The 20,279-nt window shown below is 35.7% G+C and overlaps 3 protein-coding genes across 5 annotated transcripts; 2 read left to right on the forward strand and 1 right to left on the reverse strand.

Annotated features, from left to right (window-relative positions):
- Window positions 1–2,813: 2,813 nt before the first annotated feature.
- Window positions 2,814–8,039, reverse strand: LOC21390796 (protein RRNAD1). Of its 2 annotated transcripts, XR_002901877.1 has the most exons (11): window positions 7,728–8,039; window positions 7,419–7,601; window positions 7,166–7,305; window positions 6,703–6,948; window positions 6,378–6,552; window positions 6,041–6,124; window positions 5,519–5,720; window positions 5,185–5,360; window positions 4,351–4,566; window positions 3,029–3,235; window positions 2,814–2,866 (listed from the first exon to the last, which is right to left on the reverse strand). XR_002901877.1 is itself a non-coding variant. In XM_024163204.1 (10 exons), the coding sequence occupies exons 1-9, from the start codon at window positions 8,037–8,039 to the stop codon at window positions 4,384–4,386; spliced, it is 1,701 nt and encodes a 566-aa protein (XP_024018972.1). In that variant the 3' UTR covers window positions 2,819–3,235; window positions 4,351–4,383. The 2 variants fall into 2 exon arrangements, 1 of the variants encoding a protein (XP_024018972.1); XM_024163204.1 differs by having other exon boundaries at window positions 2,819–3,235.
- Window positions 8,040–8,310: 271 nt separating this feature from the next.
- LOC21390797 (probable inactive purple acid phosphatase 28) lies at window positions 8,311–12,999 on the forward strand. Its single transcript, XM_010088846.2, has 4 exons — window positions 8,311–8,645; window positions 8,775–8,925; window positions 11,709–12,109; window positions 12,221–12,999. The coding sequence occupies exons 1-4, from the start codon at window positions 8,361–8,363 to the stop codon at window positions 12,668–12,670; spliced, it is 1,287 nt and encodes a 428-aa protein (XP_010087148.2). The 5' UTR covers window positions 8,311–8,360; the 3' UTR covers window positions 12,671–12,999.
- Window positions 13,000–13,818: 819 nt separating this feature from the next.
- Window positions 13,819–16,216, forward strand: LOC21390798 (protein At-4/1). 2 transcript variants are annotated; one of them, XM_024163226.1, is made up of 8 exons: window positions 13,819–13,972; window positions 14,069–14,174; window positions 14,636–14,691; window positions 14,838–14,894; window positions 15,121–15,197; window positions 15,301–15,434; window positions 15,540–15,635; window positions 15,853–16,216. In XM_024163226.1, exons 1-8 carry the CDS (start codon window positions 13,898–13,900, stop codon window positions 15,996–15,998), a joined length of 747 nt encoding a protein of 248 aa, XP_024018994.1. In that variant the 5' UTR covers window positions 13,819–13,897; the 3' UTR covers window positions 15,999–16,216. The 2 variants fall into 2 exon arrangements, with proteins under 2 accessions (XP_024018994.1, XP_010087149.1); XM_010088847.2 differs by having other exon boundaries at window positions 15,124–15,197.
- Window positions 16,217–20,279: the final 4,063 nt, after the last annotated feature.

Genomic DNA, 20,279 nt, shown 5'->3' on the forward strand with positions numbered 1-20,279 from the left:
TTTTTTTTTTTTTTTGGCTTGATTTTTTTTTTTTTTTTTTTTTTTTTTTTTTTTTTGTAAATTACATTTAGATAAAGCTTCTCTACTTTACAATGGCCCTAGGTAAGCAAGAAAACGTAAAACTTGGGCATTAAATCTGGTGCAAAGGTTTATTTCCATTTTTTTCTGTAGGTTATTTTTCGTAACAATTCTGTAAGTTATTTTTCGTAGTGATATTAAAATGTTGGTTTGTGACATTAATAATGCAGTTAGAAAACACAATAATTAAAGTTGAAATTTTCTCATTTCAAAGTCAAAATACAATCCCTTAAGCTAAGCATCGTGCGAGAAAGCTCCGAAAAAAAATGAAAAGAAAAAAAAAATCAAAACAGCCATTATTTTGTCGAATTTGGAAAAAAGTTTGTAATAACAATAATAGTAAAAAATGCATGTTATTCAAAACAAACAAATAAATAAAAGACGAGTCAAACGATGTTGAAAGAAATAGATATATAATACCAGCAAGCAAGTGGTGTCAAACATCATCAGTACTTGAGTTTGGGTAGGGTTTAGGACAAAAGATCAAGAATGAATGCCCGGGGCATGAGAATGACCTCGCACATATCCACAATTGTATGCTCAGCTTCTTAATAAGGAGTTTGCATTGCAAGCGAAATTCACTTTTTCCTCTTTCATAGCTTCTCTTCTTAAAAATAAAATAAAAAATAAAAAAAAACTTTATCTTTGTAAGTGCATGACACTGAATTTTTACTCTTTACTCTTAATAAATATTTTTTTATTAATGTAATTATTTGACTAAAAAAGTTATATAGTAGAATATAAAAATCCTTACTCATGTACTTTTAAAGGATATTTGTCAAAATTACCTTAAAAACAAAGTTTCTAATTTGTATGTATCTTGCATGGTCAGCTAATATTACAACAAATTTAATACTAAGCTGGAAAACAAGTCAAAAAATAACGGTTGCGTTTAGAATTAGTTTTAGATTGTTTTTACAAGTATTTATGCATGTCTTTTAAGATACGAAAATGAAAACGGTTTGCAAACCGTATTTGTTTAGCAAATATTTTAAAACGATAAAAAAAAACAGTAAAAATGATTTTTATGAAAGAATTAAAAAATAATTAAAAATTATTTTCTCTTTTCTGTTTTCATTTTCTAGTACTTATCAATAATGTTATAATATATTAATTAATAATTATAATTAAACATAATTTTAATTTTTTATTATACTCAAAATAATTTTTTAAAAAATTAATTAAACGTAATTTTAAAATCAATTTTAAAATAATTATCAAAATAATTTTATTTTTATTTTTATAATAAAAATAAAATCATTTTAAAAACAATACTAATCCAGCCCAATAAAATGAGAGGTGTCAAATACAACAAACAAAAAAGCAAGCATTCAATTATAAAAAAAAAAAAAACAAAACAAAAAAGCAAGCATTCAAACTCGCTCAAACACGTGTCGTCCCTGGAGCAGACGCCGTTTGTCATCGTGCTAACGAACTAATGAGAAATGACAAGAATAGATCATGTTAGTTGCATTCACAGTATATCATCCGTATGAAACACTTTTGTTTTAGCAGCTCGTCTCCAAATCTTTTATATATTAGTTTGACTGGCTTTCCTTGGGAACTCTGCTACCACAAATTTTAATTTCTTCATTAATGGACAATTCAAAAACGTATGATCAGACAAATCAATCTTGTTAGCCAAATGCTCCAGCACTACTTTGGAAAAAAAGAAAAGTATTATATCAGTCAAAAGGTACGTAGAGAAAGCTATCTATTCCATCTAAACTTCTTCTTATCAAGGACGTACATATGAATGCAGATAAAAAATTAAAAAAAAAAAAAAAAAAAAAAAAACGAATTCTGTAATGGCGAAGGGAGACGAAGCTCGAGCAACTGATTTGAGTGTATTGACTTAATTATTAAATGAATTTTCTCATTCAAAAAAATATTAGATAAAATAAATTCTTATAAAATAAATCTTAAAGAATGAAAATTTCTCTAAATAATTGAAATATTTGTTTGAACATTTTTAAATTTGTTTTGTTTAACTTTTTAGTTGAATCATATCTAAAATAATATTTAATATAGATTGGGAAGGATAATCTTGTTATTTTTAAAAGGGAGAATAAAGAAAATAACATATTTAGTAGCATGTTTAGTAAATTATAGCATTTTTTTTAAGATAGTAGATTATAGCATAATTTTGTATTTTAAGTTTTAAACATTATTAAAAACTCAAAAATACCCCTAAGACTCCTTTCCATCCCTCTCTTATTCTCCTAATAATCAAGTCCACTATAGCCGACTCCGGCGATTGGCGGCCAACCACCGGCTCCAACGCTGGCAACCTTTTCCGGAGAGGGATGAGGAAGAGGAGAGAGAGAGATAGGCGGCTAAGGCTGAGTGTGAAAGAAAAAAAAACAAATGAAACCCTAAGAAACAAGGGTAAATTTGGCAAATCAGTATTTATATTACAATTAAAAATCAAAACATGCTATAATTTACACTAAATTAAAAATTATGCTATATCGTGTATTTTCCCTTTTCAAAATTTAATTACTTTAGAGGATATTTTAAGTCTAATTTAAAAAACAAGGGCGTTTTGGATATTTTTTCCAAAGAAACAAGTCTACAAGACATTAAATGGGGCAAAAATTTGAGTGATGCCCTCACTTGACCGGCCTATCTATATATGGCATATGGACATCCGTCATTGCTTGCATTTCCTCTCTTGTCCCTGACCAGTCAAAAGAAGTGGAAAGAAATAGAATTTCTAACAAGTCGTAATTGGGTTGGGACAAAAATCAACCATGTCCATGAGAGTGACAATTGCATGCTCAGATTCCTAAAAAAAGAGTTTACAAGCGAATCCACTTCTTAGTGATGGATATTCTTCCTCGAAACAAAGCCATATCATTATCAGCTAATGGAAGGGACAACAAAGTCAAAGAATAACAAGTTGTCTAACACAACAAAAAAGGCATTTAAACTCGAACATGTGACCTACCTCGAGCGGACGCCATTTTTTCACCACTCTAATAATGACAAGAATCCATGCTTGTTAGTTTCATTCATGCTATATTATCCGTACAAAACTTTGTTGTAGCTCATCTCCAAATCTTTGATATGATCGTCTTTAAAACTTTTCCACCACAAGTTTCTTTGGGAGACGATAGAAAATGATTAGACAAATCTTGTTAGTCAATTGCTACACCTGGAAGAAGGGAAGAAAAAACTATTATTAGCAAAAAGGTAGACAACGCATTTTGGAAACATGGATGCACAAACTGAATGCAGGTCAAAACATAATGTCATTAAAGAAAGAGACAATTACTGAACTTATTAAAGCTTCATTAGGAGAAAAAAGAGTATCCAACTTGAGTAGGAAATGACATCCTCCTAAAGCCATCAAAGAGTGGGGGGAAAAAAAAAATCGAAGAGTCTGGCTGCAATTATTAGTTAGGCGGTCCTTCAAAACTACTTGGAAGATTTCAGAACAACCAAGGTCTTAAAAAGCACCTCAAGCGCACGCCTTGAGCAGCACCTCGTGGCGAGGCGCTCGAAAAGCGCCTCAACTCCTACCCTTGAGGCGTGCGCCTCAGCCACTTGAGGCACATGCCTTTGAGCGGTGCCACCTCAGGCGGTTATTGAGGCATCCGCCTCATTGGAATGGGGATTTTGGGGGGTTTTTTAAACCCAAAAGATGCGGACCCAACAATTTTAAAAGGCCCAAAGTAGTCAGGCCCCTTATAAAAAGAAGCAGACCAGCCAGCACAGCCGATCTCTCCTTCTTCTTCTTCTTCGCACCTCACCTCTCCTTCACGTGCATTATGAACCTTATGATATTAGGCTTTGATAATTATTTAGTCTTTTTGATGCTTCTAGTAGTGAAATAGACTTTTCTTTATGTGAATGTTTGGTTAAATTTCTTGTTTTTAATGATTATTAAGTATGGATTTAGTTTTTGTTACTATTTTTTTTTCAATTTTTTTAAAGCCACTTTTTGAGGCTCACGCCTCAAAGCGCCTTGAGGCTTACGCCTTGCCTCGTAAAGGCAAAACGCCTCGAGGCCCGATTCCGCATTTTAAAACCTTGAGAACAACAGTAAGATCACGAAAATTAAGCTCTACAAAAGTAATGCTATCAAGTCTATTATTAGATTGAAAACCACCAAGCATGGGGAAGCATCAGAAACTTAAAAGTAAAAACTCAGAAACCAACCCGTCAAATGCGGTCATCTGTCTTCCAATAGAAAATGTCAGAAAGTCTTACCACTAAATGCACGAGTATAGTAAGGGAGAAAGAGATTGGTGAGGGAAAGACTATTACCATATAAACTCATTCCACTCTGTGACATTTGTATCATATCTTTTTGGCAATAATGGCAACATTTCTTGGGGATAATTCAGGATCAAAAATTGGTAACATCATTGCTTCAATTGAATTTCCTGCCTCCTGAAGGAACAACAATCTATCCAGCAAAATAAATGTCTCCAAGAGCGGCCCCAGTGCAGCTCGAAGGGACCAATAAGGTCCAATCATTTCCTGTATGGAATCAATAAGCATGGCTATCAAAAACAATTTCAACCACTATAGGCCGTTCATTCATTATTAAACACATATCAGGAAGGATATAAATTTATTTTTCAAGTAGCAACTCTAATAGTAATAACAGTAAATTTGTTAAAGCAGCTGACTAGATTTCAGTAATTTGACTGAATCGTTTCCTTCACATTAATGCAATTGTTTTCAGTCGGCACTCGATTGGTCAATCGCTGCAGCCTGCAGCTTGCACGTGGGGTGGGTAAACCATAAGTTGGTCAAATCGTGAGGCTTGCATTCTGGTTTACGTTAAATCTTTCTGGTGATTAGATTTTGGGGTATATTTCTCAAACAAGCATCAAGGAAAGAAGTCTTGAAGCCGTTCATGAAATTACAAGTCTTCCAAATGAAATTGTACCCTGCAGTCCAGATTCTGTGATTTCATGTGCTTGGGTTGCAGTGAGGTAAGAACCAATTGCAGCCAATGTCTCAAAATGGTTGAGATGTTTATGAAGCATTTTGTTCCCGACAGGAAAGGCCAGCCCTTCACTTAGAAAAGAGAAAAACTAGAAACTAGACAAAAGTGCAGAAAGAAATAATCGTATTCAGCAGAAAACATACAGAAAAAGGCTCGACTTCATCCCATATTCTGCAAAAATCTATATCCTGCAAAGGCTTGAGACCAAGACGGCGTAGTCCAGACAGGCTATATCTCTGGAAAAGTGAATATTTATCACCCTTTCTAGAATCTCGAAATAAGGATGATGCTGTCTCAAATCCAGAGCTAGAACGGTCACCTGCACAACAATTCTTAATGTTAGAAGTTTCAGAATTAATTAAGTACAAAATCCATGCTTCAACTAACCACCAATGCAACAGTACCATTGGATATAAAATGTGTAAGCACAACTTTTTACTAAAAAAAAAAGTATATACTGATTCTTTAAACAGTTACCAGTTTCTGGTTCTGTGGATTTTACAGGAGGGCAATTGTCTTCCATCCTTGACTGTATATGAGATGAGGATGCACATGTGCTATCTTTGTGGCATGGCACTGATTCCAGGGTCTCCCTTTTCTGTCGGCGACGCAAAGCTTTCCCTTGGCGTCCAATTGATGGACTTGATATCATGACTTCTGGATAGTATTTCTTAAGAATCTTGCAACGACAAATGTACCATTCATGAGACACTTTATGTTTCGTGAATGCAAGTAAAACAACAGTATCATGGTAAATTATAAGGCATGCAACTTTGCTAAAAAAATTTATCTTTGTATCATAGCAGAGGTTTGATGAAAGATTTTCAATCGGAACACTTTCTCTGCATCAAATAGCTTATTTATAGTAATCTTTTTACGAAGATCTCAATCCTAGTAAGATATAATCAATTGAACAAATAGTGTCAAAATTTAAGCTGATGATTAAAAAATGTAACGGCAAAGACAGCAATAATGAGAAAAGTAAAAAATATGGCGTACCATCTGAAAAGCAGCACGAAAAGCATGCAACTCAAAGTTGTGTATACCATCATCTGCTTCCAGACATCTCCACCTCTCTGCACTCTAACAAGATTTAAATAAAATAAAAAAAGAGGAAAAGATGGTAGAACATTTAGTAGAAATTGGAATTCGGGTAGATTTTGGGGAATTCTTTTCCAAAAAAGTGTTAATGTGTTTAGAATATAAAAGTAGAACGGTGCAACCTTGCAGAATAACTTATAACCCCATGCGTAACACCTCCTCCTCCAAGAAAGAAAAGAAGCAGAAGAAAAAAAATACCTCAAATGTAGAGACAAAGAAGAAGATATGCCTCTACCTGACAAGCAAGATCGCGCAAACTTTTTCCAAGTGATAAGCCTGCGGATTTGACACCACGACTCAGCGGAAAACCGTTTTGAGACTCCACGTGGTCGAAACCCTCTTCAGATAATAGGTTGTAACAGCAACCTATGCTGACAATTGCTTTAACTTCTTTGCACCCCAAAAAGGTCCTAAAAAGGATAAAAGATGTGGTTTTCTTACATTCAAGTATTTGACAAAAGGAATATTGGCAATAATGAATATATAACAGCAAATGAAGACATTGAAAATAGTTGTTGAAAAGCACACAAAGGAAGTAAAATACAAAAATTGGCACTTGCCTGAGCATCGTTACAGAGAGATCTCCACAAGCATGAAGCCCAGCAAGAAGCATCGAGGAGGTATCATCGTTCACCCTACACAAAGATTGTTGCAGTCCCATGTCGCCGTAGTCGTCGCGATGTTGTTCACTGCCATTATCTTTACTACATGTTGTTGCCTCGGACGTGATCAAATCTTTTAACATATCTATGGACATGACACGGCATGTGATTGTCTTAGGCACCATCAGACTTGTCTTTTCTGATCTACCAAGAAATACATAATAAATGAAAAGGCATTTCATTCACTCATTATAAAAAAATAAAAAAATTAAAAAAAAAGGCATTTGTTGATCCTATTGAGATTGAATCAAAGAAGCAAACTTGTAAAAACTCCCCATCTCAAAAAGAGTTGAACAAAAGAGGAAAAGAAATTTGGAAAGAAGGAAAAAAAATAATAATAAAAAGAGTTTTGTATGAATACTTGGATTTACGCATGAGAAAAGCGTAATGTTTGTAGATTCGCTGAGCACGCGCATTGGTAACGCTTCCGTGATGAGAGGAAGCGTCAATTGCAAGTACAGAATGGTTGTACTGGAACGAAAGAACTTGTGAAAGATACCCCTGAAAACAATCAATTAATTAATGAAAGGAAATTCGTAAACAAACACAACTTATGCATTGAAACAAAACTAATTTCAAGAAACAAGAATCTGGCATTGAATGAGTATGATTACCTGACCGGCACCGACGTCAATAATTGTATGAGCTCCGACGGAGTGAGCAACACAACTGAGGAGAGCAGAGAGAATTTCAACTTCATGCTTCTTCTTGGGATTCATGCCTTGCCCCAGAACGCCATTAACCGAAGTTATCTTTATTTTCTTCTCCATGTTCAAGTTCAACCACTCCGGTAATACCTTAAAAACAAAAATTAATTAATAAACAAAGATGACGGATTTAGGGATTTAGGGATTTAGGGATTCAGGGAGTGCTGAGTAGTGAGTAGGAAAATCAAAGATGATGGAAGAGGAGACAGGACAGACCGTTTGTAAGGAGTGGGAGTGTTGGCGAGGGAAGACGAGGGAGTTCAAAGTGAGAAGAAAGTGTTTGAGAGAAGGAGGCCAGTCATGTTTGACGAGACCCGACGGAATTTGAAGGAGGATCTCGACGGGCTCCTTCCCAAGGCATTCAATCCAGTCGCTGTCCAGTGATTCCCATAGTTTGTCACGGAAGAAGTTCACCAAATGAGCGTCTCTGAAGAAGGAGTAAGTGTTGAGAAATTCGACGACGGCGCTAATCCATCGCAGCGTTTCAGACGCCGACGAGCACGAGTAGCAGCAATCTTTCTCCGCCATTTTCCCTTCCCTTCCCAAATGAGAACTCGACACCTACGTATTAATTAACACCAAAAAAAAAAAAAAAAAAAAGTAAAACTTTATTAATTGTGAGTGAAGAAATGAGAATACGACACCTACTTTGATGTCGTTTTTATTAACCTTAACCTTTTTTGTATTGAATAGAATAGCAGAAATTGCTCCAAAAAAAAAAAAAAAAAAAGAAGAAGAAAGAAAAGAATAGCAGAAAGAAAGAAAGAAAAGTGGACTTTCCCAAATTCCACAATACATTTCTTTTTGTCGCTCCCTCCTCTCTGTAGTGTAGTCTGTGGAGGAGTGTGGATGGAATCATCATCATCGTCGTCGTCGTCATCATTATCATATTCATGGCGGTTCCATTTGGTGTACATGGGGGTGGTTTTGGGCATTCTATATTTCCTCCATTATCATCTTCTACTTCCATTTCAAATTCATCAATATCAATATTTCCATAATAATAATAATAACAATAATAATAATAATAATAATAATAATAATAATAATAAGCAATTTCGAAAGCGCAACCCCCCTCTTCCTCTTCGCTTCCGCTCCGACGCCGATGGTCATGCTTCCTTCAAGATCCTCCAGGTCTGCTTTTGCTTTTTCTGAATGAATAATTGCTTTTCTTCTCTTTTCTTTTTTTGTTTCTTTGTTTGATTTTCTAAACTAAAACTTATTAACATTAATTGATTTAATCAAAATCAAAATCAAAATCAGGTGGCTGATATGCATTACGGGAACAATGGAGGCACCACCCGCTGCCGAGACGTCTCGAGTTCCGACTTCCGTTATTGCTCCGATCTCAACTCCACTCGTTTTCTTCGCACTTTGATCCATTCCGAAAACCCCGATTTCATTGCTTTTACTGGTTAGTATTATTATTATTATTATATTATTTAATAACACTAATTATTATTATTATTATTATTATTTGCTATGAAAACTAAAAAAATGCAAAGAGAGAGTTTCATTCATTTTGTGGAGGTACTATATAAAATGGAAAGTCTTAAAACTGTATAAGAAAAATTTTCAGCACTATTCACGATTACGACTTACACAATACTTACTATTTGCACAGTAAGATTATGATATTAATAATAACTTTGACTAATTTGCATAGTAATTTTGACTGAGATTGACAGCTACTATTCATAACACTTTCTCTTAGATGTTCACCATTCATATTGTCTCATTAAAAAATCTTGCTAGGAAAAACCCATTGATCATAGCAAAAGGAAAAAAGAGTACATTATTTATCTATATGTGTTTTTGATGTCTCATTAAAAATCTTATCAGGAAAATTCAGTAGAATAAAATCATAATAAGGGAAAAGGAGTACATCCATGTAAACTCTCCTCAAGTTGACATGTATAGGCTTTCCTCATAAATCTCGCAGATGACGCATTCCGATATTGTTGATATGCTTTCTGAATGTTGTAGTGGGAAGTACCTTTGTGAAAAAATCTACTGCATTGTCACTTGATCGAATGTATTAAATATCAATATCCTTATTCTTTTCGAACTCTTAGGAGTATATAAGGCAATTGGCAATCGGCTGTAAGTGGGTTTTCAGGATTAAGGAAAATCCAGATGGCACTATTAATAAGTATAAGGCCCGGTTGGTTGCAAAAAGTATTCATCAAGTAGCAGGGTTTGATTTTACTGAAACCTTTAGTCCAGTTGTTAAGCCAATAACTATTCGGATTGTTCTCACTGTGGCTTTGACAAGGAAATGGCCTATTCGTGAGTTGGACATAAATAATGCCTTTCTAAATGGGGATTTACTTGAAGAAATTTATATGCAACAACCTCTGGGGTTCGAGGATCCCAAAAATCCACATTTAGTGTGCTGATTACATAAGTCACTCTATGGACTCAAACAAGCTCCTAGAGCTTGGTTTGAGAAACTGTATGGAGCTCTTATGTCCTTTGGTTTTGTCTCAGCCAAGTCTGATCAGTCCCTCTTTATCAAGAACACTTCCAATTGCTGCCTCTTTGTCTTAGTCTATGTAGATGATATTTTGATCACTGGTAATGATGATAGTCAAATTTCAGCCTTAATTGCTCAGTTGAACAGCAAATTTGCTTTGAAGGACTTCGGCCTTATTGATTACTTTCTTGGAATCCAAGTGAAACATGTTTCTGATGGCCTACATCTTTCTCAGACTAAGTACATAATAGATTTGCTTTGTAAAGCAAAAATGCAGTTTGCAAAGGCTGTGTCAGCTCCTATGACTCATGGTTTGAAGTTCACAGCATATGGAAGTGATCCTGTGGAGAGTCCTCAACTGTATAGAAGTGTTGTTGGAGCTTTACAATATGTAAACTATTACTAGATCTGAGATTGCTTTTAGTGTTAATAAAGTTTGTCAGTTTATGCAAAGCACCACTTGAAGTACACTGGAAAGCCGTGAAACATATTTTGAGGTATTTAGCAGGAACCTTGGATTATGGTTTACATTTGCAAGGACCACCAACAGGGCAGTTAAACTTAGTAGGATATTGTGATGCTGATTGGGCTTCTGATTTGGATGATAGAAGATCCACTTCCGGTCATTGTGTCTGTTTTGGTCCAAATCTGATTGCCTGGACTTCAAAGAAACAGCATACTGTCTCCAGGTCCTTCGAAGCTGAATTTCGCAGCCTAGCTAACTTGGTTGCTGAATTGTCCTGGATTCAATCAATACTTGGTGAACTTGGAGTTAAGTTAACTAAAGAAACCTGTTGTTTGGTGTGATAACTTGAGCACAGTCATGCTCTCTGCCAATCCAGTGTTGCATGCAAGAACCAAACATATTGAGCTTGACTTGTATTTTGTTTGAGAACGTGCGCTGCAAGAGCAATTGGAAGTGAAGCATGTTCCCTCTCACGATCAAGTTGCAGATGTTCTTACAAAGGCAATTTCCAGTTCACAGTACAGCACTTTTGAGGAACAAACTCACAGTGAAAAGTCTTTCCACTACGAATTTGAGGGGGGGTGTTAGAGATAGTTAGTCTGTTACTAATTCAGTTGTAATTAGCTTGAGTTAGTTAGAGCTTAACTGTAGTTTGGTATGAGCTTAGTTAGCTAACCATCTGAGTTAGTATATAGTATTTAAGTAGCTGTGTAACAAACTTCCAGATTATTCATTCATTCATAACAGAAATCATTTTACACAAATTCTTTCTCTCTCTTGCTTTCTCTTTCTCTCTCTACATTTCGTTTCCTATTAAATTCAAACCCCCTTCCTTCCTTCCTTCCTTTTCTCTATTTCTATTTTCTCTTACATAACTTACTACTTTGTTGTACAATAGTATATTATTCACTCTAACGACCGAACTATAACAATAATCACTCTTGACTTCTACTTGTAAGTATTCTAACAACAGATTGAAAAATCCCAAATTATATAATAATAATTCTACCCAAGAGAAATGGCTTAACATTTTTTGGATTCGTTTGTGTGTGAGTTGAGTTCATAATGAATTGAACATAATAGTAATCAGGACATGACTTGTTTTGTCAGGTTTAACGATGTTCTTGTCTCTAAGCAACAATTCATGATGATGACTCTTTATCTTATGCATCTAACGTTAATATACTTTGACCTAGATGTACTTGATTTGATCCAACACACACACACACACATTATTAATGTTATTATTACACAGGAGATAACATATTTGGCTCAAGTGCTACTGATGCTGCTGAATCACTGTTCCGTGCATTCAGTCCCGCCATGGAATCTCGACTTCCCTGGGCAGCAGTTCTGGGAAACCACGACCATGAATCTACCATGAACCGGGAAGAACTGATGTTCTTCATCTCTCTTATGGATTATTCTCTCTCACAAACTAACCCTCAACACGAACACTTCTCTCATATTGACGGATTCGGAAATTATAATCTCAGAGTGTTTGGCCCTCCGGGTTCCCATTTGGCCAACACCACTCTCCTCAATCTATTATTTCTTGACACTGGAGACAGGGAGATAGTTGATGGAATTCGTACTTATGGATGGATTAAGGAATCTCAACTCCATTGGATATCTCATCTTTCCCATGAATTTAAGGTATAACAATATTCTTTCTTTCTGACATGAAAATTGAAAATAATAATAAGAGTAAAACAACTTTTCCTAGATTTAGATTTCATTAAGCTGTTGCAGGTCACGCACTAACAGGGCCAAAAGGAGGATACTTTGATGCCCCCAACACCTCCTGCGCTCGCGTTTTTTCATATTCCAATCCCGGAAGTTCGACAGCTCTACTACAAAAATGTTATCGGTCAATTTCAGGAGGCTGTGGCATGTTCATCAGTGAATTCAGGAGTTCTGCAGACCTTGGTCTCGACGGGAGACGTGAAGGCTGTGTTCATGGGCCATGATCACACCAATGATTTTTGTGGTAACCTAGATGGGATATGGTTTTGCTATGGTGGGGGCTTCGGATACCACGGTTACGGGAAGGCTGGGTGGCCAAGGAGAGCAAGGGTCGTGTTAACAGAGCTGGGGAAAGGAGAAAGGGATTGGATGGGAGTGAAGAGGATCAAGACATGGAAGCGTCTCGATGATGAGAAGTTGAGCAAAATCGATGAGCAAGTTCTGTGGGAGTGGCAGTCATCGTCAGGGTGATGGTTTTCAGTTTCTTCAAACACGTAAACATCGGCAACAAACGTTGTTGTACATGATGTTCTTACTGCAGTCGTTGTGTGCTGTTGTTTACACTAATGTTGTCTTGGTGAATGGTGAAGTCTCAGACTCGTTCTGCCAATTTTTTTTTTTTTTGCTTGTAATTCAAGTCATAAGTTCTGTCTAATAAAAAAAAAAAAAAAAAAAAAAAAAAGGAAGGTCATTTTAAGGTCATGCCTTGTGTTATGTTTGGTAGAATGGGAAAGCACGAGGAAAGACAATAAAGGAGGGATGTTAAAGTAGAAAAGGAGATATTATTGGAATGCATTGTTTGGTGGTGGGGAAATTGGGGAGGAGAGAGTGTTATTAGAAGTTCATTCTCCATTTTTTTTTTTAAATTTTCCACTATCCCTCCCACCAAACACTAATCTTCTCTCTTGTCTTTTTGCTCAAGGAAATTCAAATATCTTGTTGTCAGTTGACGTGTTTCATTCATTAGCAACTCTAAACTATCCTCTGTGTTAGTCCTCCTTTCAATTGAATAATTTGTCGTCAATTTTTGTTGTTGGGAAAAAGTTATTACTAAAAGTTGTAGATTCACAAATTCAGTCGCTATAAATAATTGGGGAAAATAAAAAAAAATATATTGGATATCAAACCATGCTTTGGATCTTTACTTACAGGAGAATTGGATGCAAAAGGACTCTCTATATGCCATAAATTAAAGCTCCAAAGGGTAAAGAAGCCACGACTTCTTATTGCTTTTCAACTCCTCTGTATCCCATCTTCTCAAGTAGCTTCATCCCAACACCCAATCCGCTACGAATCTCACCGAAGCAACAGTGGTGGGTCGCAAAGCAATGAATTTATTTTTGTTCAGTTTTTTATTTTTTTAAATTGTGTTTTTGGCTGTAATCCGATGTGTGAGAGACAGGTGCACCTTCATTTAGATTGAATTTAGGGAATAAGGAAGTCACGCTACGATAGACGTGCCCTTTTTTTTATTAAATTTGATCAGTAAATTTATTTTTATTTTAAGAAATCACTTTCACATTGTAGTTTTATGCTTGACATTACATTATGATGTGGCGTGGGTGATTTCGTAAAACTGAAGGGACTGGCATGCAAGTTTGCGACGATCATTTATTACTTAAAAAGAAAGAAACAAAAAAAATGAAAAGAAGGAAGAAAGGTTTTTGCAATGCAGCATTTGATCATTTGAGTGATTGAATGGGGGGAAATGGAATCAGTGATGAGGGGGAAATGGAGGAGTCTCTCCTCTCCACCTTCGACCTTATCTGCCAGGTTAGGTTACCTTCTCAATTTTCTTTCTTACTTTCTTTCTCGCGAACCAAACAGAAAATGAATGAATAATGGTTTTTAAATAAATGTTTTTAACAGGATTTCAAGAGCGGAGTGGTCGAGATCCAGGTGCTGAAATCCGATTGTAATGGAGAAATCAAAAAGCGCGAAGCTCTTCAACTCTCTCTCAACACTCTCAAACGAGGTCTCCAATTAAAACTCCACTCTTTTCCTCAGAGCTTTCTATGGTGAAAAGAATGCTGTTGATTTTTAGATTTTTCGAATTTATTTGCTGAAATAAATATGAACAGAGACTTGCTTATAATTGTATCGCCTCAAGAACAGGATTGTAATTTGAAAAGGAAACAAACTAATAAGAAGAGGAATAGACAAGGAAATCAAATATTTGATTCGAGTATAATCTAATTATAGTGTATTTTCATTTTCATATATCAATGTATGAGTCCACAAGGGAAAATAAATAAATAAATAAAAATAAAAAATAAAGAGAGAGAGAGAGAGAGAGAAATAATCTTATCTAATACCTTGCAGCTAATAGATCTATCTGCATAATAAATAAATAAGTAATGTTGCTTAGTTTAGAGTGAGTGAGTGAATTAGAGTGGGTGTGGGTGTGTTAATGTTGTTGTTATGTTAAATTTGCAGAAAATGAGAGACTTACGAAGCTCTACACAGAATATTTAAACAATATAGTTGATCAGGTAATGGATATGCTATATGTGAATGTGTGTTTTATTATCTAAAACCTACAACACAACACATGGAACATATTGTTATTGTTATAAAAGCTAGCTATAATAATCTTTGAGTGTTCATGTTAATCCTTTTTTCTTTTTGGGATTTGCAGGTGGAACATCGTACTGCGTGCCAGAGCTTAAAGGAGCAATTGAAGAGATTGAATGATGTAAAAACTGCTGCTTACTGCTAATTAATCCATTCCCCATAATTCTTTCTTTTGTTTCTCATCAGATGCTTCTCCAGTTAGTTTGCAATCAACCATGTTTGGGAAATAGTCTTCTGAAGTTGAATTTAATATTTATACACAAGACGGACCATTGTTTAGGACTGAGGAGGAGCTCAAATATTTTATTATATATATATGTGTGTGTGTGTGTGTGTGTGTGTAAAAGCAGGGGCAAAGTGAGGCTGTGGAATTGATCAAGCAAGAACATGCTAAAAAGATTGCAGACTTGGAAGCCCATATCAGGTGAGTAACCAATCAATGATGACATTATGATATGCACAAACATGTTATATTCTTCCACAAACTAAATTGGCACCAATTTTTTGTTTTTTGTTTTTTTAATCAGAATCCTCCTAGTTGAAAAGGCAACAAATGAAGCAACTGTGAATCACCTTCGGCAGGATTTAGAAGCTCACAGAACCCACATCAACTATCTAGCTACCAAATTGGATGGAGTCCAATTAGACCTCGAATCTAAATGTGAGGCCTTTATTACTCTTTAAGCAACTACAATCATTTCGATCAATTCAGATTCTTGTCGGTTCAAAACCGTAACTCTAGTCTATTAAACATATGATGACACAGATAAACTTGAGATTCAAGCTGTGAAGGATTGTATAACGGCTGAACAAGAGGAGAAAACTGAGTCGAATGAGAAGCTGCAGCATTTGGAAAAGGAATGTGAGTTTTTTGCTTTTTTTTTCCTCCAATATTTAGAGTGCGATACATGATCCAGTTCCTTGTCATTTTCATTTCATGTGGTGTATATTAATGTTAAACTTCAAACAGTGAAAAATCGGTGCTGGGATTAATTTAAGCCGATTTTACGCACGGAACCATTTCACTTGGTTCATTCTTTATGAGAAGTAGTAGTCTAATCTCATTTGGTTGATTGAAGTGTTGGTATGCAGATCAAAGCTAGTTCAGCAGCAACCATATCTGACATCAGGTTCACGTGTTGGAATGCTTAAAAAGACGAACATAGAGCCAAAGAAGGAAAATAAGATCCTAAAAAGGAAGCTTGTTTGCACAGAAAAGGACTAGAGGAAGATGGCTGCCACATTCCGATTGCCATTCTTGCTGTTCGGTTTCACCCCTTTAGACGATGACTTTACTCGTTGTAAAACACGAGATTTCTCACTATGCTGCTGTATCTGCTTTATTGTTAAGTTTTTTACCCTTTTTTTTTTCGGAGCTCCTTATATACCTTTCTATAGATCTTTTTTAATGTTGCTTTGAAAATTTTATCCACCAAAAGAGCAGGCACACTTGATAAGTTTCTTCGGCTATTTCTTTGGTTAGAGCTCTAACTCTAATCCATATCTTGTGTGTCGATTACGAGGGCCTCTTTTTTCACCCGCTTAAAGAAATTAGGAGCGTTTGATATGCAGTATAGTATAAATCATATTCCTGAGAATGTAATTAGAGGTAATATAATTCTTAAGAATAATATATTATTGTGTTTAGTTTCACATAAAAATCTTATTTTAAATTCTCAAGAATAATACATTCATGTATTTAGTTGTACATACAAATATTGTGTACTAAAAAAAACATATATATTTTTAAATGAATTACAATTAATACTAATATATTGAACCAAAGTAGCCATAATTTTTTTTTTTTTTTTGTTCCAATAAAAGAGATCCATATCTGCTCATTGATTGATAGGAAAAAAAGAGAAAAAAAAATAAACATACTGATTACAAAGTTCAATTCAACCATGTATATAACGGATTCCACAAGAAATAGATTCCCAATTCATGATCTTCTCTTGCACAGCATCAAGTAGACTCAGGTTTTGGTCAAAGACAGGCCAGGCCACTCCTCAAAAACCTTTTACCACTTGAGCTCGAATGTTTTGGATAGCTCAACCAATTAATGCAATCGAAAAGTGAAAATTCATCAAATACCCATCACAGGAAAACTAAAAAATTCTCAGTAAAAAAGGAAAAATTGAAAACCCATTTCAATGCAGAAGCAAAAAACACAAAAGTTGAATCACCATGAATGACTTGATATAAAAGAAATGAACCAAAAAGCTTAATATAAACGCAAGAGAGCTACCTACCTGAGAAGTCGCAGTACGGGATGGGACCAAAACGGAGTTGGGGAAGATGTAGAAACTCTAAAAGAAAGAAAGGACCATGAAAATTTTCGGGAACTTTGTATAAATAGACTAAGTAAAATGTGTTTTTAAGTAAATAAACCACCAAAAAAATAAATTGGGTAAATAAACTTTCACGTCAGCATTCCACGTCATCAATTATGCTTTTAGGGTTTTCTTTCTCCTCCTCATCTTTCATTTCGCGTCATTTTGTTCTCCCAGCTGCCTTCAATTTCTCCTCTCTTCTTCTCAAGTCATCGTCGACACATAACCTCATTAATATTATTATCTTGCCCATTCAACGTTTTTTTCTCGTCCAAAACGAAGTTTGAAGAAGAGCTACTAAGTAAGTCTTTCATTTTCTATATCTCTCATGGTGTTTTTCGTTGTTGTTCATATGTTTTTAAGATGAGAATGTAGTTAAAAATCCATTAAAATAGTAATTTTACATGTTAAAAGACTAGTTTACATTGTCTGATATGATGAAGATCCGCTAGGTTTAGAAAAAAAAAAGGTTTGTTCTTGGTCGGTCGTGGTCTGTTCTTGGTCTGTTCTTATAACATGGTCGGTTCTTGGTCTGTTCTTATAACATGGTCAGTTCGTAGTCGGTTCTTGGTCTGTTCTTGGTCTGTTCTTATAACATGGTCGGTTCTTGGTCTGTTCTTGGTATGTTCTTGGTCTGTTCTCATAACATGGTCTGTTCTTGGTCTGTTCTTATTGCACTCTGTTCTTATTGCACTGTCAGTTTTTAGTCTGTTCTTATTGCACAGTCGGTTCTTAGTCTGTTCTTGGTCTGTTCTTGGGTTGTTCTTATTATATGGTCTGCTTTTGGTCTGTTCTCATTATATGGTATGTTCTTAGTCTGGTCGTGGGATATTTGGTTTGGTTTAATGACATATTATTATCTTGATTAAATTTTTTCAGTTTTAAAATCTAAATAATGGCTCAGTGGAGGATTTTTTTTGACATTGGAGGAAAATGGGATGAGACTGAAAGTTGTTAGGTGTGGCATACAGATTGTAATTTAATTGGCATATATATGGATGAGAATGATACTCTCGAAACCTTCGTTGATAAGATTTGTAGAAAATGCAGAATTGATGGACAAAAACATTCTTTGCAGCTATCATGGGTACCGAATTTGAAACAGAAATCGTTGCCCGTTGTAATAAAAGACAATGATGATTTGTTATTCTTTAGGGATATAGCCCACGAGGTACCGCTACACGTGATAGTGGATGGGAAGTTTATGAATCCCGAAGAACATATTGATGGAGTCAAAATTAGGAGAAATCCTTTGCATGATGATTTTTTTTATCGTGATTTTATGGGTAATGTAGCTACAGATGAGTTTTCGACTCATAATGATATTCCACCACAGTCACAACCACAACCAGAGTCACAGCCACAGCTAGAGCCACAACCGCTTACCATTTTAAATGAAGTAGAAGTTGCTGGTCCTTTAGTTTGTATGGACAAGACTGAGTTTGGATCATCTCATGGATCTACCTTCAGTGACGGATCTAGTTTAGAGGTTGGTCAGTACTTTACATATAATGGTGTTCACTCTTGCTCGTTAGAAAAGCGTTCAGCGAAGCACAGGCAAGCAACGTACTCCATTATTGGAAGTTGCATGAAAAACCAATTTATAAGCGTGAAGCAGGGTCCAGTTCCGAAATCAATTCAGAAATATGCACGTGACGAATTCGGGACGACTTCAGTTATTACAAAGGATGGAAGGCTCGTGAGCATGCACTTCAACTCGTAAGAGGCACGGCCGAAGAAAGCTTCACTAAGCTCCGATCATACTTTCATATGGTGTCTCTTACTAATCACGACAGCATCACCAATATTCATTTTGATGAACAGAACCGTTTTATCTATCTTTTCCTAGCATATGAACCTTGTATACGAGCTTTTAGTTGCATGAGGAAAGTTATCAGTGTTGATGGAACGTGGTTGAAGGGAAAATTCAGAGGTACGTTGTTAGTTGCCACTGCACAGGATAGTGAACGTCATTGTTATCCCATCGCATAGGCCATTGTAGACTCAGAGAATGATGCATCTTGGACATGGTTCTTCTCAAACTTGAAGGTGATTATCACTGATTCTGAGGAATTAGTTTTTATTTCTGATAGGAATCAAAGTATAAGTAATGCATTGTCTACAGTTTATTCATTAGCACATCACGGTTGTTGGACATGGCATGTGTCTCAAAACATCAAGAGTAATTTCAGATGTAGCGGTGTTCTGCCATTGTTCTTTAAAACTGCTGAGGCCTACCGCATTGATGAGTTTTCTGTCTTGTTTGATGAGTTGTCTGCAAGATATCCCAGTGTTGCTAGATACCTACAGGAGCAAGTTCGTTTTGAAATGTGGTCTCATGCTCATTTTAAAGGAAATCGATATAATATTATGACCACAAACATGTCTAAGTCAGTTAATACAATGCTCAAAGATGTTCGAGATTACCCTGTCATTGCCCTATTTAATTTTATACAAGCGAAGATGTCAGAGTGGTTTAATAACAGGCAGGTCGAAGCTTCTAAAACAAAAACATTATTAACGCCAAGTGTGGAAAAAACTCTTCGTGAGAGGCACAACAAAGCAAGATTTCTAACGGCCACAAGACTTAATACTATTGAGTTCCAAGTGACAGGTGGAGAGGCCACTGCAATTGTCAACATTGGAGTGAGGAGTTGCACTTGTCGTGTGTTCGACCTTGAGCAGATACCATGCGAGCATGCAATATCATGTTGTAGAGAAGCAAGAATGTCACTCTATGATTTATGCTCAAAATACTACAGGACAGAAGTTTGGGCTCTTGCGTATGCTGAGATAATCTATCTTGTGCCGGATACTTCGCAATGGGATATTCTGAATCACGTAAAGGAAGTTCGCCTTCTTCCACCGCGAGTTGTACCAAAGAGGGGTAGGCCAAAGCAAAAACGCATTCCCAGCATATGTGAGTTCACACGAAGATAGAATCGATGTGCTAGGTGTGGGCAATATGGACACTATCAGAAGAAATGTAAGAACGCACCGATGTAATCACGACTTATAAATTTTGGTGTTACAATGTATTTACACTTATTATATTTAATGGGTTGTAAAATGTATTCAGCAGGTTATTATGGCTTTGGGGACGCTTATATTTATGGGGAAATGTTGCCCAAAATTTTACACAATAATATATATATATATATATATATTTTAGA

Source organism: Morus notabilis, unplaced genomic scaffold, assembly GCF_000414095.1.
Source record: "Morus notabilis unplaced genomic scaffold, ASM41409v2 Scaffold929, whole genome shotgun sequence".
NCBI lineage: Eukaryota > Viridiplantae > Streptophyta > Magnoliopsida > Rosales > Moraceae > Morus > Morus notabilis.

Coding starts and splice junctions, on each gene's coding strand:
- LOC21390797 (XM_010088846.2), top strand. CDS start 8,361: ATGGAATCATCATCATCGTCGTCGTCGTCATCATTATCATATTCATGG. Junction 8,926..11,708: donor CGATTTCATTGCTTTTACTG/GTTAGTATTATT, acceptor ATTATTACACAG/GAGATAACATATTTGGCTCA. Junction 12,110..12,220: donor ATCTTTCCCATGAATTTAAG/GTATAACAATAT, acceptor ACGCACTAACAG/GGCCAAAAGGAGGATACTTT.
- LOC21390798 (XM_024163226.1), top strand. CDS start 13,898: ATGGGGGGAAATGGAATCAGTGATGAGGGGGAAATGGAGGAGTCTCTC. Junction 15,198..15,300: donor GACTTGGAAGCCCATATCAG/GTGAGTAACCAA, acceptor TTTTTTAATCAG/AATCCTCCTAGTTGAAAAGG. Junction 15,435..15,539: donor ATTAGACCTCGAATCTAAAT/GTGAGGCCTTTA, acceptor ATGATGACACAG/ATAAACTTGAGATTCAAGCT.
- LOC21390796 (XM_024163204.1), bottom strand. CDS start 8,039: ATGGCGGAGAAAGATTGCTGCTACTCGTGCTCGTCGGCGTCTGAAACG. Junction 6,949..7,165: donor TTTCTCATGCGTAAATCCAA/GTATTCATACAA, acceptor ATTTCTTGGTAG/ATCAGAAAAGACAAGTCTGA. Junction 5,721..6,040: donor TTCGTGCTGCTTTTCAGATG/GTACGCCATATT, acceptor TGTCGTTGCAAG/ATTCTTAAGAAATACTATCC.